At 55.8% G+C, this 15,993-nt stretch overlaps 1 protein-coding gene across 1 annotated transcript in view; it reads right to left on the bottom strand.

The window, feature by feature from the left end:
- The window catches only part of ADAMTS15 (ADAM metallopeptidase with thrombospondin type 1 motif 15), a 158,540-nt gene that overhangs the window by 69,552 nt on the left and 72,995 nt on the right, over nucleotides 1-15,993 (bottom strand). The window contains exon 2 of the mRNA XM_073657475.1: nucleotides 13,722-13,854. Coding sequence (XP_073513576.1) covers nucleotides 13,722-13,854 — 133 coding nt within the window. The remainder of the gene's footprint in view (nucleotides 1-13,721; nucleotides 13,855-15,993) is intronic.

Genomic DNA, 15,993 nt, shown 5'->3' with positions numbered 1-15,993 from the left:
TTAGCCCTGTACTATATATAGAGCAGCATGGTGACTCAGTGGTTAGCACTGTACTATATATAGGGCAGCACGGTGGTCAGTGGTTAGCACTGTACTATATATAGGACAGCACAATGGATCAGTGGTTAGCACTGTACTATATATAGGGCAGCACAATGGATCAGTGGTTAGCACTGTACTATATATAGGGCAGCACGGTGGCTCAGTGGTTAGCCCTGTACTATATATAGAGCAGCACGGTGGCTCAGTGGTTAGCCCTGTACTATATATAGAGCAGCACGGTGGCTCAGTGGTTAGCCCTGTACTATATATAGAGCAGCATGGTGACTCAGTGGTTAGCACTGTACTATATATAGGGCAGCATGGTGACTCAGTGTTAGCACTGTACTATATATAGAGCAGCACGGTGGCTCAGTGGTTAGCACTTCAGCCTTGCAGCGCTGGAGTCCTCAATTAAACTCCCAACACGAACAACATCTGCAAGGAGTTTGTATGTTCTCCTCTTGTTTGCTGGGTTTCCTACAGATTCAACGGTTTCCGCCCTCACTCCAAAGATTGATAGGGAACTTAGATTGTGAGCCCCAATGGGGACAGTGATGATGATGATGATGATGATGATGAAGCTGCAGAATAAATGGCGCTAAATAAGAGAGTAATTTAATAATAATGAGCAGCTCCAAACCTGGACTGAAATTCTCACTGAGATTCTGATCTCTGCCCATCCATACTAAAATAACCAAGTGCAGAATTATTCACACCCCTATAATGACACAGAAGTCATGACGTCTCTCCTTACACTAAGTTCTGGCCTGTGGGTGATTTTTTTACTGAGCTGTGAATCTTTTACATGTAGACACTGTACACTACATGAAGACGCTGTACAATACATGTAGACGCTGTATAATACATGTAGACTCTGTACACTACATGTAGACGCTGTACACTACATGTAGACACTGTACAATACATGTAGACGCTGTACACTACATGAAGATGCTGTACAATACATGTAGACGCTGTACACTACATGTAGACGCTGTACACTACATGTAGACGCTGTACACTACATGTAGACACTGTACAATACATGTAGACGCTGTACACTACATGAAGATGCTGTACAATACATGTAGACGCTGTACACTACATGTAGACACTGTACAATACATGTAGACGCTGTACACTACATGTAGACACTGTACAATACATGTAGACACTGTACAATACATGTAGACGCTGTACACTACATGAAGATGCTGTACAATACATGTAGACGCTGTACACTACATGTAGACACTGTACAATACATGTAGACTCTGTACACTACATGTAGACGCTGTACACTACATGTAGACACTGTACAATACATGTAGACGCTGTGCACTACATGTAGACACTGTACAATACATGTAGACACTATACAATACATGTAGACTCTGTACACTACATGTAGACGCTGTACACTACATGTAGACACTGTACAATACATGTAGACACTGTACAATACATGTAGACTCTGTACACTACATGTAGACACTGTACAATACATGTAGACACTGTACAATACATGTAGACGCTGTACACTAAATGTAGACGCCGTACACTACATGAAGACGCTGTACACTACATGGAGACACTGTACAATACATGTAGACACTGTACAATACATGTAGACGTTGTACAATACATGTAGACACTGTACACTACATGCAGACGCTGTACACTATATGTAGACACTGTACAATACATGTAGACACTGTACACTACATGTAGACACTGTACAATACATGTAGACACTGTACAATACATGTAGACTCTGTACACTACATGTAGATGCTGTACACTACATGTAGACACTGGACACTACATGTAGACACTGTACACTACATGTAGACACTGTACACTACATGTAGACGCTGTACACTACATGCAGACGCTGTACAATACATGTAGACGCTGTATAATACATGTAGACGCTGTACACTACATGTAGATGCTGTACACTACATGTAGACACTGTACAATACATGTAGACGCTGTACACTACATGTAGACAATGTACAATACATGTAGACACTGTACAATACATGTAGACGCTGTACACTACATGTAGACACTGTACACTACATGTAGACGCTGTACACTACATGAAGACGCTGTACAATACATGTAGACACTGTACACTACATATAGATGCTGTACACTACATGTAGATGCTGTACACTACATGTAGACGCTGTACACTACATGTAGACGCCGTACACTACACACCGCTGATCTGGACACAGGATCTATCATTTACAGTCTCCATTTCCAGACTGGGACTAATCTGCTCTGATGCGGATACAAGAGTTGGGCTCGTGCGGATGTACAAACATTCGGGGAAACTTTATCACTTCCTGGAATTAATGGGTGAGGTCCATGTACTGTCAGAAAGCAAAATACCATGTTACCTGCTGCAGAACCTCTTCACATAAGAGGCGCTAACACACAAATGTCAGCAATATGAGCAGAGATGGCATCCTCCTCCTCCCCATATACCCAGACTGCTCCCTCCTCCTCCCCATATACCCAGACTGCTCCCTCCTCCTCCGCATAGTCCCAGACTGCTCCCTCCTCCTCTCCACAGTCCCAGACTGCTCCCTCCTCCTCTCCACAGTCCCAGACTGCTCCCTCCTCCTCCCCATAGTCCCAGACTGCTCCCTCCTCCTCCGCATAGTCCCAGACTGCTCCCTCCTCCTCCCCATAGTCCCAGACTGCTCCCTCCTCCTCCGTATAGTCCCAGACTGCTCCCTCCTCCTCTCCACAGTCCCAGACTGCTCCCTCCTCCTCCCCATAGTCCCAGACTGCTCTCTCCTCCTCCCCACAGTCCCAGACTGCTCCCTCCTCCTCTCCACAGTCCCAGACTGCTCCCTCCTCCTCTCCACAGTCCCAGACTGCTCCCTCCTCCTCCTCCCCACAGTCCCAGACTGCTCCCTCCTCCTCCGCATAGTCCCAGACTGCTCTCTCCTCCTCTCCACAGTCCCAGACTGCTCCCTCCTCCTCTCCACAGTCCCAGACTGCTCCCTCCTCCTCCGCATAGTCCCAGACTGCTCTCTCCTCCTCCCCATATACCCAGACTGCTCCCTCCTCCTCCCCATAAACCCAGACTGCTCCCTCCTCCTCTCCATATACCCAGACTGCTCCCTCCTCCTCCCCATATACCCAGACTGCTAACTCCTCCTCCCCATATACCCAGACTGCTCCCTCCTCCTCCCCATAGTCCCAAACTGCTCCCTCCTCCTCTCCACAGTCCCAGACTGCTCCCTCCTCCTCTCCACAGTCCCAGACTGCTTCCTCCTCCTCCCCATAGTCCCAGACTGCTCCCTCCTCCTCCGCATAGTCCCAGACTGCTCCCTCCTCCTCCCCATAGTCCCAGACTGCTCCCTCCTCCTCCGTATAGTCCCAGACTGCTCCCTCCTCCTCTCCACAGTCCCAGACTGCTCCCTCCTCCTCCCCATAGTCCCAGACTGCTCTCTCCTCCTCCCCACAGTCCCAGACTGCTCCCTCCTCCTCTCCACAGTCCCAGACTGCTCCCTCCTCCTCTCCACAGTCCCAGACTGCTCCCTCCTCCTCCTCCCCACAGTCCCAGACTGCTCCCTCCTCCTCCGCATAGTCCCAGACTGCTCTCTCCTCCTCTCCACAGTCCCAGACTGCTCCCTCCTCCTCTCCACAGTCCCAGACTGCTCCCTCCTCCTCCGCATAGTCCCAGACTGCTCTCTCCTCCTCCCCATATACCCAGACTGCTCCCTCCTCCTCCCCATATACCCAGACTGCTCCCTCCTCCTCCCCATATACCCAGACTGCTCCCTCCTCCTCTCCATATACCCAGACTGCTCCCTCCTCCTCCCCATAGTCCCAGACTGCTCCCTCCTCCTCCCCATAGTCCCAGACTGCTCCCTCCTCCTCCGCATAGTCCCAGACTGCTCCCTCCTCCTCTCCACAGTCCCAGACTGCTCCCTCCTCCTCTCCACAGTCCCAGACTGCTTCCTCCTCCTCTCCACAGTCCCAGACTGCTCCCTCATCCTCTTCACAGTCCCAGACTGCTTCCTCCTCCTCCCCATAGTCCCAGACTTCTCCCTCCTCCTCTTTATAGACCCAGACTGCTCCCTCCTCCTCTACACAGTCCCAGACTGCTCCCTCCTCCTCTCCACAGTCCAAGACTGCTCCCTCCTCCTCCGCATAGTCCCAGACTGCTCTCTCCTCCTCCCCACAGTCCCAGACTGCTCCCTCCTCCTCTCCACAGTCCCAGACTGCTCCCTCCTCCTCTCCACAGTCCCAGACTGCTCCCTCCTCCTCTCCACAGTCCCAGACTGCTCCCTCCTCCTCTCCACAATGCCAGACTGCTCCCTCCTCCTCTCCACAGTCCCAGACTGCTCCCTCCTCCCCACAGTCCCAGACTGCTCCCTCCTCCTCTCCACAGTCCCAGACTACTTCCTCCTCCTCCCCATATACCCAGACTGCTCCCCCCTCCTCTCCACAGTCCCAGACTGCTCCCTCCTCCTCTCCATAGTCCCAGACTGCTCCCTCCTCCTTTCCACAGTCCCAGACTGCTCCCTACTCCTCTCCACTGTCCCAGACTGCTCCCTCCTCCTCTCCACAGTCCCAGACTGCTCCCTCCTCCTCCCCACAGTCCCAGACTGCTTCCTCCTCCTCTCTACAGTCCCAGACTGCTCCCTCCTCCTCCCCACAGTCCCAGACTGCTCCTTCCTCCTCCCCATATACCCAGACTGCTCCCCCTCCTCTCCACAGTCCCAGACTGCTCCCTCCTCCTCCCCATAGTTCCAGACTGCTCCCTCCTCCTCTCCACAGTCCCAGACTGTGCCCTCCTCCTCTCCATAGTCCCAGAATGCTCCCTCCTCCTCTCCACAGTCCCAGACTGCTCCCTCCTCCTCTCCACAGTCCCAGAATGCTCCTTCCTCCTCCGCATAGTCCCAGACTGCCCCTCCACCTCTCCACAGTCCCAGACTGCTCCCTCCTCCTCTCCACAGTCCCAGACTGCTCCCTCCTCCTCTCCACAGTCCCAGACTGCTTCCTCCTCCTCCCCATAGTCCCAGACTGCTCCCTCCTCCTCTTTATAGTCCCAGACTGCTCCCTCCTCCTCTCCACAGTCCCAGACTGCTCCCTCCTCCTCCCCACAGTCCCAGACTGCTCCCTTCTCCTCTCCACAGTCCCAGACTGCTCCCTCCTCCTCTCCACAGTCCCAGACTGCTCCCTCCTCCTCCCCATAGTCCCAGACTGCTCCCTCCTCCTCCGCATAGTCCCAGACTGCTCCCTCCTCCTCTCCACAGTCCCAGACTGCTCCCTCCTCCTCTCCACAGTCCCAGACTGCTTCCTCCTCCTCTCCACAGTCCCAGACTGCTCCCTCATCCTCTTCACAGTCCCAGACTGCTTCCTCCTCCTCCCCATAGTCCCAGACTTCTCCCTCCTCCTCTTTATAGACCCAGACTGCTCCCTCCTCCTCTACACAGTCCCAGACTGCTCCCTCCTCCTCTCCACAGTCCAAGACTGCTCCCTCCTCCTCCGCATAGTCCCAGACTGCTCTCTCCTCCTCCCCACAGTCCCAGACTGCTCCCTCCTCCTCTCCACAGTCCCAGACTGCTCCCTCCTCCTCCGCATAGTCCCAGACTGCTCCCTCCTCCTCTCCACAGTCCCAGACTGCTCCCTCCTCCTCTCCACAGTCCCAGACTGCTCCCTCCTCCTCTCCACAGTCCCAGACTGCTCCCTCCTCCTCTCCACAATGCCAGACTGCTCCCTCCTCCTCTCCACAGTCCCAGACTGCTCCCTCCTCCCCACAGTCCCAGACTGCTCCCTCCTCCTCTCCACAGTCCCAGACTACTTCCTCCTCCTCCCCATATACCCAGACTGCTCCCCCCTCCTCTCCACAGTCCCAGACTGCTCCCTCCTCCTCTCCATAGTCCCAGACTGCTCCCTCCTCCTCTCCACAGTCCCAGACTGCTCCCTCCTCCTCCCCACAGTCCCAGACTGCTTCCTCCTCCTCTCTACAGTCCCAGACTGCTCCCTCCTCCTCCCCACAGTCCCAGACTGCTCCTTCCTCCTCCCCATATACCCAGACTGCTCCCCCTCCTCTCCACAGTCCCAGACTGCTCCCTCCTCCTCCCCATAGTTCCAGACTGCTCCCTCCTCCTCTCCACAGTCCCAGACTGTGCCCTCCTCCTCTCCATAGTCCCAGAATGCTCCCTCCTCCTCTCCACAGTCCCAGACTGCTCCCTCCTCCTCTCCACAGTCCCAGAATGCTCCTTCCTCCTCCGCATAGTCCCAGACTGCCCCTCCACCTCTCCACAGTCCCAGACTGCTCCCTCCTCCTCTCCACAGTCCCAGACTGCTCCCTCCTCCTCTCCACAGTCCCAGACTGCTTCCTCCTCCTCCCCATAGTCCCAGACTGCTCCCTCCTCCTCTTTATAGTCCCAGACTGCTCCCTCCTCCTCTCCACAGTCCCAGACTGCTCCCTCCTCCTCCCCACAGTCCCAGACTGCTCCCTCCTCCTCTCCACAGTCCCAGACTGCTCCCTCCTCCTCTCCACAGTCCCAGACTGCTCCCTCCTCCTCCCCATAGTCCCAGACTGCTCCCTCCTCCTCCCCATAGTCCCAGACTGCTCCCTCCTCCTCCCTATAGTCCCAGACTGCTCCGTCCTCCTCAGCATAGTCCCAGACTGCTCTCTTCCTCTCCACAGTCCCAGACTGCTCCCTCCTCCTCTCCACAGTCCCAGACTGCTCCCTCCTCCTCCGCATAGTCCCAGACTGCTCTCTCCTCCTCCCCATATACCCAGACTGCTCCCTCCTCCTCCCCATATACCCAGACTGCTCCCTCCTCCTCCCCATATACCCAGACTGCTCCCTCCTCCTCCCCATATACCCAGACTGTTCCCTCCTTCTCTCCATATACCCAGACTGCTCCCTCCTCCTCCCCATAGTCCCAGACTGCTCCCTCCTCCTCCCCATAGTCCCAGACTGCTCCCTCCTCCTCCGCATAGTCCCAGACTGCTCCCTCCTCCTCTCCACAGTCCCAGACTGCTTCCTCCTCCTCTCCACAGTCCCAGACTGCTCCCTCATCCTCTTCACAGTCCCAGACTGCTTCCTCCTCCTCCCCATAGTCCCAGACTTCTCCCTCCTCCTCTTTATAGTCCCAGACTGCTCCCTCCTCTTCTCCACAGTCCCAGACTGCTCCCTCCTCCTCTCCACAGTCTCAGACTGCTCCCTCCTCCTCCGCATAGTCCCAGACTGCTCTCTCCTCCTCCCCACAGTCCCAGACTGCTCCCTCCTCCTCTCCACAGTCCCAGACTGCTCCCGCCTCCTCCCCATAGTCCCAGACTGCTCCCTCCTCCTCTCCAGAGTCCCAGACTGCTCCCTCCTCCTCTCCACAATCCCAGACTGCTCCCTCCTCCTCTCCACAGTCCCAGACTGCTCCCTCCTCCTCCCCACAGTCCCAGACTGCTCCCTCCTCCTCTCCACAGTCCCAGACTACTCCCTCCTCCTCCCCATATACCCAGACTGCTCCCCCCTCCTCTCCACAGTCCCAGACTGCTCCCTCCTCCTCTCCATAGTCCCAGACTGCTCCCTCCTCCTTTCCACAGTCCCAGACTGCTCCCTACTCCTCTCCACAGTCCCAGACTGCTCCCTCCTCCTCTCCACAGTCCCAGACTGCTCCCTCCTCCTCCCCACAGTCCCAGACTGCTTCCTCCTCCTCTCTACAGTCCCAGGCTGCTCCCTCCTCCTCCCCACAGTCCCAGACTGCTCCCTCCTCCTCCCCACAGTCCCAGACTACTCCCTCCTCCTCCCCATATACCCAGACTATTCCCCCTCCTCTCCACAGTCCCAGACTGCTCCCTCCTCCTCCCCATAGTTCCAGACTGCTCCCTCCTCCTCTCCACAGTCCCAGACTGTGCTCTCCTCCTCTTCATAGTCCCAGAATGCTCCCTCCTTCTCTCCACAGTCCCAGACTGCTCCCTCCTCCTCTCCACAGTCCCAGACTGCTCCTTCCTCCTCCGCATAGTCCCAGACTGCCCCTCCACCTCTCCACAGTCCCAGACTGCTCCCTCCTCCTCTCCACAGTCCCAGACTGCTCCCTCCTCCTCTCCACAGTCCCAGACTGCTTCCTCCTCCTCCCCATAGTCCCAGACTGCTCCCTCCTCCTCTTTATAGTCCCATACTGCTCCCTCCTCCTCTCCACAGTCCCAGACTGCTCCCTCCTCCTCTTTATAGTCCCAGACTGCTCCCTTCTCCTCTCCACAGTCCCAGACTGCTCCCTCCTCCTCTCCACAGTCCCAGACTGCTCCCTCCTCCTCCCCACAGTCCCAGACTGCTCCCTCCTCCTCCCCATAGTCCCAGACTGCTCCCTCCTCCTCCCTATAGTCCCAGACTGCTCCCTCCTCCTCTCCACAGTTCCAGACTGCTCCCTCCTCCTCCTCTTAGTCCCAGACTGCTCCCTCCTCCTCTCCACAGTCCCAGACTGCTCCCTCCTCCTCCCCACAGTCCCAGACTCCTCCCTCCTCCTGTCCACAGTCCCAGACTGCTCCCTCCTCCTCCCCATAGTCCCAGACTGCTCCATCCTCCTCTCCACAGTCCCAGACAGTGCCCTCCTCCTCTCCATAGTCCCAGACTGCTCCCTCCTCCTCTCCATAGTCCCAGACTGCTCCCTCCTCCTCCCCATATACCCAGACTGCTCCCTCCTCCTCCCCATATACCCAGACTGCTCCCCCCTCCTCTCCACAGTCCCAGACTGCTCCCTCCTCCTCCCCATAGTTCCAGACTGCTCCCTCCTCCTCTCCACAGTCCCAGACTGTGCCCTCCTCCTCTCCATAGTCCCAGACTGCTCCCTCCTCCTCTCCACAGTCCCAGACTGCTCCCTCCTCATCTCCACATTTCCAGACTGCTCCCTCCTCCTCCGCATAGTCCCAGACTGCTCCCTCCTCCTCTCCACAGTCCCAGACTGCTCCCTCCTCCTCTCCACAGTCCCAGACTGCTCCCTCCTCCTCTACACAGTCCCAGACTGCTCCCTCCTCCTCTCCACAGTCCCAGACTGCTTCCTCCTCCTCCCCATAGTCCCAGACTGCTCCCTACTCCTCTTTATAGTCCCAGACTGCTCCCTCCTCCTCTCCACAGTCCCAGACTGCTCCCTCCTCCTCTTTATAGTCCCAGACTGCTCCCTCCTCCTCTCCACAGTCCCAGACTGCTCCCTCCTCCTCTCCACAGTCCCAGACTGCTCCCTCCTCCTCCCCACAGTCCCAGACTGCTCCCTCCTCCTCCGCATAGTCCCAGACTGCTCCCTCCTCCTCCCTATAGTCCCAGACTGCTCCCTCCTCCTCTCCACAGTCTCAGACTGCTCCCTCCTCCTCCCCACAGTCCCAGACTGCTCCCTCCTCCTCTCCACAGTCCCAGACTGCTCCCTCCTCATCCCCACAGTCCCTGACTGCTTCCTCCTCCTCTCCACCGTCCCAGACTGCTCCCTCCTCCTCTCCACAGTCCCAGACTGCTCCCTCCTCCTCTCCACAGTCCCAGACTGCTCCCTCCTCCTCTCCACAGTCCCAGACTGCTCCCTCCTCCTCCCCTTAGTCCCAGGCTGCTCCCTCCTCCTCTCCACAGTCCCAGACTGCTCCCTCCTCCTCCCCACAGTCCCAGACTGCTCCCTCCTCCTCTCCACAGTCCCAGACTGCTCCCTCCTCCTCCCTACAGTCCCAGACTGCTTCCTCCTCCTCTCCACAGTCCCAGACTGCTCCCTCCTCCTCTCCACAGTCCCAGACTGCTCCCTCCTCCTCTCCACAGTCCCAGACTGCTCCCTCCTCCTCTCCACAGTCCGAGACTGCTTCCTCCTCCTCCCCATAGTCCCAGACTGCTCCCTCCTCCTCTTTATAGTCCCAGACTGCTCCCTCCTCCTCTCCACAGTCCCAGACTGCTCCCTCCTCCTCTCCACAGTCCCAGACTGCTCCCTCCTCCTCTCCACAGTCCCAGACTGCTCCCTCCTCCTCCTCACAGTCCCAGACTGCTCCCTCCTCCTCCGCATAGTCCCAGACTGCTCCCTCCTCCTCCATATAGTCCCAGACTGCTCCCTCCTCCTCTCCACAGTCCCAGACTGCTCCCTCCTCCTCCCCACAGTCCCAGACTGCTCCCTCCTCCTCTCCACAGTCCCAGACTGCTCCCTCCTCCTCCCCACAGTCCCAGACTGCTTCCTCCTCCTCTCCACAGTCCCAGACTGCTCCCTCCTCCTCCCCATATACCCAGACTGCTCCCTCCTCCTCTCCACAGTCCCAGACTGCTCCCTCCTTCTCCCCATAGTCCCAGACTGCTCCCTCCTCCTCTTTATAGTCCCAGACTACTCCCTCCTCCTCTCCACAGTCCCAGACTGCTCCCTCCTCCTCTCCACCGTCCCAGACTGCTCCCTCCTCCTCTCCACCGTCCCAGACTGCTCCCTCCTCCTCTTTATAGTCCCAGACTGCTCCCTCCTCCTCTCCACAGTCCCAGACTGCTCCCTCCTCCTCTCCGCAGTCCCAGACTGCTCCCTCCTCCTCTCCACAGTCCCAGACTGCTCCCTCCTCCTCCCCATAGTCCCAGACTGCTCCCTCCTCCTCTCCACAGTCCCAGACTGCTCCCTCCTCCTCCGCATAGTCCCAGACTGCTCCCTCCTCCTCTCCACAGTCCCAGACTGCTCCCTCCTCCTCTCCACAGTCCCAGACTGCTCCCTCCTCCTCCCCATAGTCCCAGACTGCTCCCTCCTCCTCTCCGCAGTCCCAGACTGCTCCCTCCTCCTCTCCACAGTCCCAGACTGCTCCCTCCTCCTCCCCATAGTCCCACACTGCTCCCTCCTCCTCTCCACAGTCCCAGACTGCTTCCTCCTCCTCCCCATAGTCCCAGACTGTTCCCTCCTCCTCTCCGCAGTCCCAGACTGCTCCCTCCTCCTCTCCACAGTCCCAGACTGCTCCCTCCTCCTCTCCGCAGTCCCAGACTGCTCCCTCCTCCTCTCCACTGTCCCAGACTGCTCCCTCCTCCTCTCCACAGTTCCAGACTGCTCCCTCCTCCTCCTCTTAGTCCCAGACTGCTCCCTCCTCCTCTCCACAGTCCCAGACTGCTCCCTCCTCCTCCCCACAGTCCCAGACTCCTCCCTCCTCCTGTCCACAGTCCCAGACTGCTCCCTCCTCCTCCCCATAGTCCCAGACTGCTCCATCCTTCTCTCCACAGTCCCAGACAGTGCCCTCCTCCTCTCCATAGTCCCAGACTGCTCCCTCCTCCTCTCCATAGTCCCAGACTGCTCCCTCCTCCTCCCCATATACCCAGACTGCTCCCTCCTCCTCCCCATATACCCAGACTGCTCCCCCCTCCTCTCCACAGTCCCAGACTGCTCCCTCCTCCTCCCCATAGTTCCAGACTGCTCCCTCCTCCTCTCCACAGTCCCAGACTGTGCCCTCCTCCTCTCCATAGTCCCAGACTGCTCCCTCCTCCTCTCCACAGTCCCAGACTGCTCCCTCCTCCTCTCCACATTTCCAGACTGCTCCCTCCTCCTCCGCATAGTCCCAGACTGCTCCCTCCTCCTCTCCACAGTCCCAGACTGCTCCCTCCTCCTCTCCACAGTCCCAGACTGCTCCCTCCTCCTCTACACAGTCCCAGACTGCTCCCTCCTCCTCTCCACAGTCCCAGACTGCTTCCTCCTCCTCCCCATAGTCCCAGACTGCTCCCTACTCCTCTTTATAGTCCCAGACTGCTCCCTCCTCCTCTCCACAGTCCCAGACTGCTCCCTCCTCCTCTTTATAGTCCCAGACTGCTCCCTCCTCCTCTCCACAGTCCCAGACTGCTCCCTCCTCCTCTCCACAGTCCCAGACTGCTCCCTCCTCCTCCCCACAGTCCCAGACTGCTCCCTCCTCCTCCGCATAGTCCCAGACTGCTCCCTCCTCCTCCCTATAGTCCCAGACTGCTCCCTCCTCCTCTCCACAGTCTCAGACTGCTCCCTCCTCCTCCCCACAGTCCCAGACTGCTCCCTCCTCCTCTCCACAGTCCCAGACTGCTCCCTCCTCATCCCCACAGTCCCTGACTGCTTCCTCCTCCTCTCCACCGTCCCAGACTGCTCCCTCCTCCTCTCCACAGTCCCAGACTGCTCCCTCCTCCTCTCCACAGTCCCAGACTGCTCCCTCCTCCTCTCCACAGTCCCAGACTGCTCCCTCCTCCTCCCCTTAGTCCCAGGCTGCTCCCTCCTCCTCTCCACAGTCCCAGACTGCTCCCTCCTCCTCCCCACAGTCCCAGACTGCTCCCTCCTCCTCTCCACAGTCCCAGACTGCTCCCTCCTCCTCCCCACAGTCCCAGACTGCTTCCTCCTCCTCTCCACAGTCCCAGACTGCTCCCTCCTCCTCTCCACAGTCCCAGACTGCTCCCTCCTCCTCTCCACAGTCCCAGACTGCTCCCTCCTCCTCTCCACAGTCCGAGACTGCTTCCTCCTCCTCCCCATAGTCCCAGACTGCTCCCTCCTCCTCTTTATAGTCCCAGACTGCTCCCTCCTCCTCTCCACAGTCCCAGACTGCTCCCTCCTCCTCTCCACAGTCCCAGACTGCTCCCTCCTCCTCTCCACAGTCCCAGACTGCTCCCTCCTCCTCCTCACAGTCCCAGACTGCTCCCTCCTCCTCCCCACAGTCCCAGACTGCTTCCTCCTCCTCTCCACAGTCCCAGACTGCTCCCTCCTCCTCCCCATATACCCAGACTGCTCCCTCCTCCTCTCCACAGTCCCAGACTGCTCCCTCCTTCTCCCCATAGTCCCAGACTGCTCCCTCCTCCTCTTTATAGTCCCAGACTACTCCCTCCTCCTCTCCACAGTCCCAGACTGCTCCCTCCTCCTCTCCACAGTCCCAGACTGCTCCCTCCTCCTCTCCACCGTCCCAGACTGCTCCCTCCTCCTCTTTATAGTCCCAGACTGCTCCCTCCTCCTCTCCACAGTCCCAGACTGCTCCCTCCTCCTCTCCGCAGTCCCAGACTGCTCCCTCCTCCTCTCCACAGTCCCAGACTGCTCCCTCCTCCTCCCCATAGTCCCAGACTGCTCCCTCCTCCTCTCCACAGTCCCAGACTGCTCCCTCCTCCTCCGCATAGTCCCAGACTGCTCCCTCCTCCTCTCCACAGTCCCAGACTGCTCCCTCCTCCTCTCCACAGTCCCAGACTGCTCCCTCCTCCTCCCCATAGTCCCAGACTGCTCCCTTCTCCTCTCCGCAGTCCCAGACTGCTCCCTCCTCCTCTCCACAGTCCCAGACTGCTCCCTCCTCCTCCCCATAGTCCCACACTGCTCCCTCCTCCTCTCCACAGTCCCAGACTGCTTCCTCCTCCTCCCCATAGTCCCAGACTGTTCCCTCCTCCTCTCCGCAGTCCCAGACTGCTCCCTCCTCCTCTCCACAGTCCCAGACTGCTCCCTCCTCCTCTCCGCAGTCCCAGACTGCTCCCTCCTCCTCTCCACTGTCCCAGACTGCTCCCTCCTCCTCCCCATAGTCCCAGACTGCTCCCTCCTCCTCTCCACAGTCCCAGACTGCTCCCTCCTCCTCCCCATAGTCCCAGACTGTTCCCTCCTCCTCTCCGCAGTCCCAGACTGCTTCCTCCTCCTCCTCCTGTCCATGGTACCAGACTCTTAATTCCTCACTTTATATGACACTATACTGCATCCACCTCCCTGTCCATTTTCTTTGTTTTTGGGGTACTCACCAAGTTCATGAGCTGTAGTGAAAGCTGAGGGGAGCCCATCATCCTCGATCACCGAGCAGCTGCGCTTAGGATCACACATGGTGCCCACGTCGGCCATTCCTAGAGTGTCGCATGTGGAGGCGCCGCACAGGTCCTAGAAAAAGAAAAAGAGACACCCGGGAGATTGGTAACTCCCCAATGAAGGAGCTGTAGAGAAGTGGCGCGGACCCTCAAAGTGAATATAATTACTAGAAAACAAGAGAAACACACTCCGAGCCAAAGTCCAATGGATAAGTGAAAATAATCATTTATTTATTATCCATAACAAGGACGAATATGAATCACATAAATAAGATATTGCGAAATAATAATAATCACAATAGTGAGACAATATCAATTGAGGTACAACTTACCATTAAATAAATCTACCACAAAAGTCTAATAACTAATATAGTGCAAGTGCCTGTAAGCTGCCACTATAGATAGTAGAATGACAATGCCTGAAAATGTACGTTACCAATAACTAACATAAAGTAGATAGTAGACACACAGCGACTATCTGAATCCCATAAATGCTAAAAAAATAACTATTACTGCTCACAGTGTGCAAAAGCATAAATGACTTCCAGAGAGATCACAGCTACGAGTTTACCTCAAGTCACTTCTCAATACATCATTAAATAGACTCCATGGCATGTACTTACATCTACTGCATGTGCCGTCACACTCCTCAATGGCGCTCACCCCGACGCGCGTTTCAGCATGGCTGCCGAGGCAAAATTACTTTAAGGCCATGGCACCACTATCAGTATTTGGTCAGTATTTTTTCTCAGGAGTGGGAGCCAAAAGCAGGTGAAGAACAATCAGAGAAAAGGTATAATAGAAACAAGTCACCAATTCTGCATTTATCACCCACTCCTGAGAAAGAATACTGACCGAATACTGAAAGTGGGACCGTGGCCTAAGGCTCATTTTAGAATCTGCAGATTTCCACTGGTGAAACTTATAAAATGTCTGCAGAGCTGTATGTGATATATGTACCAATCCCTGTGTATTATGCGACTCTCATATCTATCACTGCCCTCCACAGATATGTGATATGTCATCATCATGTGACCACTACAGGTTACTGCATCGGGCACTGTTCATCACTTCGTGACTGCAGCTCTGGAGGTGGCTGGAGGATAAAATATGATGTAACAGCAGAATAGTGAGTCCAGCTCTGCAGGTGAATGGAGGATAAAATATGACGCAACAGCAGAATAGTGATTGCAGCTCTGGAGGATAAGACATGGTGTAACAGCAGAATAGTGACTGCAGCTCTGGAGGTGACTGGAGGATAAGACATGATGTAACAGCAGAATAGTGACTGCAGCTCGGGAGGTGACTGGAGGATAAAACACAATGTAAGAAAAGAATAGTGATTGCAGCTCTGGAGGATAAGACACAATGTAAGAAAAGAATAGCGACTGCAGCTCTGGAGGTGAATGGCGGATAAGACACAATGTAAGAAAAGAATAGCGACTGCAGCTCTGGAGGTGACTGGAGGATAAGACACGATGTAAGATAAGAATAGCGACTGCAGCTCTGGAGATGACTGGAGGATAAGACACAATGTAACAGCAGAATAGTGAGTGCAGCTCTGGAGGTGAATGGCGGATAAGACAAGCAGAGGATTTCCAGCATTGGGTGGGGATTTCCCATTACATGTTGCACTCTATGTTGTTATCAGGGTCATTTGGATGTTTTTCGTTGTCATTAAGATTTAAAAAGAGAAAACACAATAAATGGCTTCACCCAACCAATGACCAGGAGTGGAGGAAAAGTTTTTTTGTTATCATTCATATTCTCTGAAACAAGGCCAAGAAAGCAAAAATTCTGCCGGGGTGTGGAAACTTTTCAGCACAACTGTAGTATATCTTGACTTCAGCAAAGCATTTGCCAAAGTATCTCACACCGTCCTTATTGTAAAAATGACCAAGTATGCAATGGACCAGGCAACTGTTAGGTGGATTCATAACTGGCTCAGTGATCAGACTCAAAGAGGGGTCGTAAATGGTGGCACATTCAACTGGAAGAATGTCTCAAGTGGGGACCACAAGGCTCTGTCCTGGCCCCAGTACATTTTTATAAATGATCTAGAGAAGGGAACTGAAGGCAAATGAATCAAATTTGCAGACTAGGAGGGATAGCTAACACTAGAGAAGAGAGAGAGAGGATTCAGAAGGATCTAGATCAACTTCAACAATGGGCAGAGACTAATAGAATGGGATTTAACAGGGAGAAATGCAAG

This window comes from Phyllobates terribilis, unplaced genomic scaffold (genome assembly GCF_046119375.1).
Source record: "Phyllobates terribilis strain yellow unplaced genomic scaffold, ASM4611937v1 Scaffold_12__6_contigs__length_324123572, whole genome shotgun sequence".
Lineage (NCBI taxonomy): Eukaryota > Metazoa > Chordata > Amphibia > Anura > Dendrobatidae > Phyllobates > Phyllobates terribilis.
This window is presented reverse-complemented; position numbering and strand designations above follow the sequence as displayed.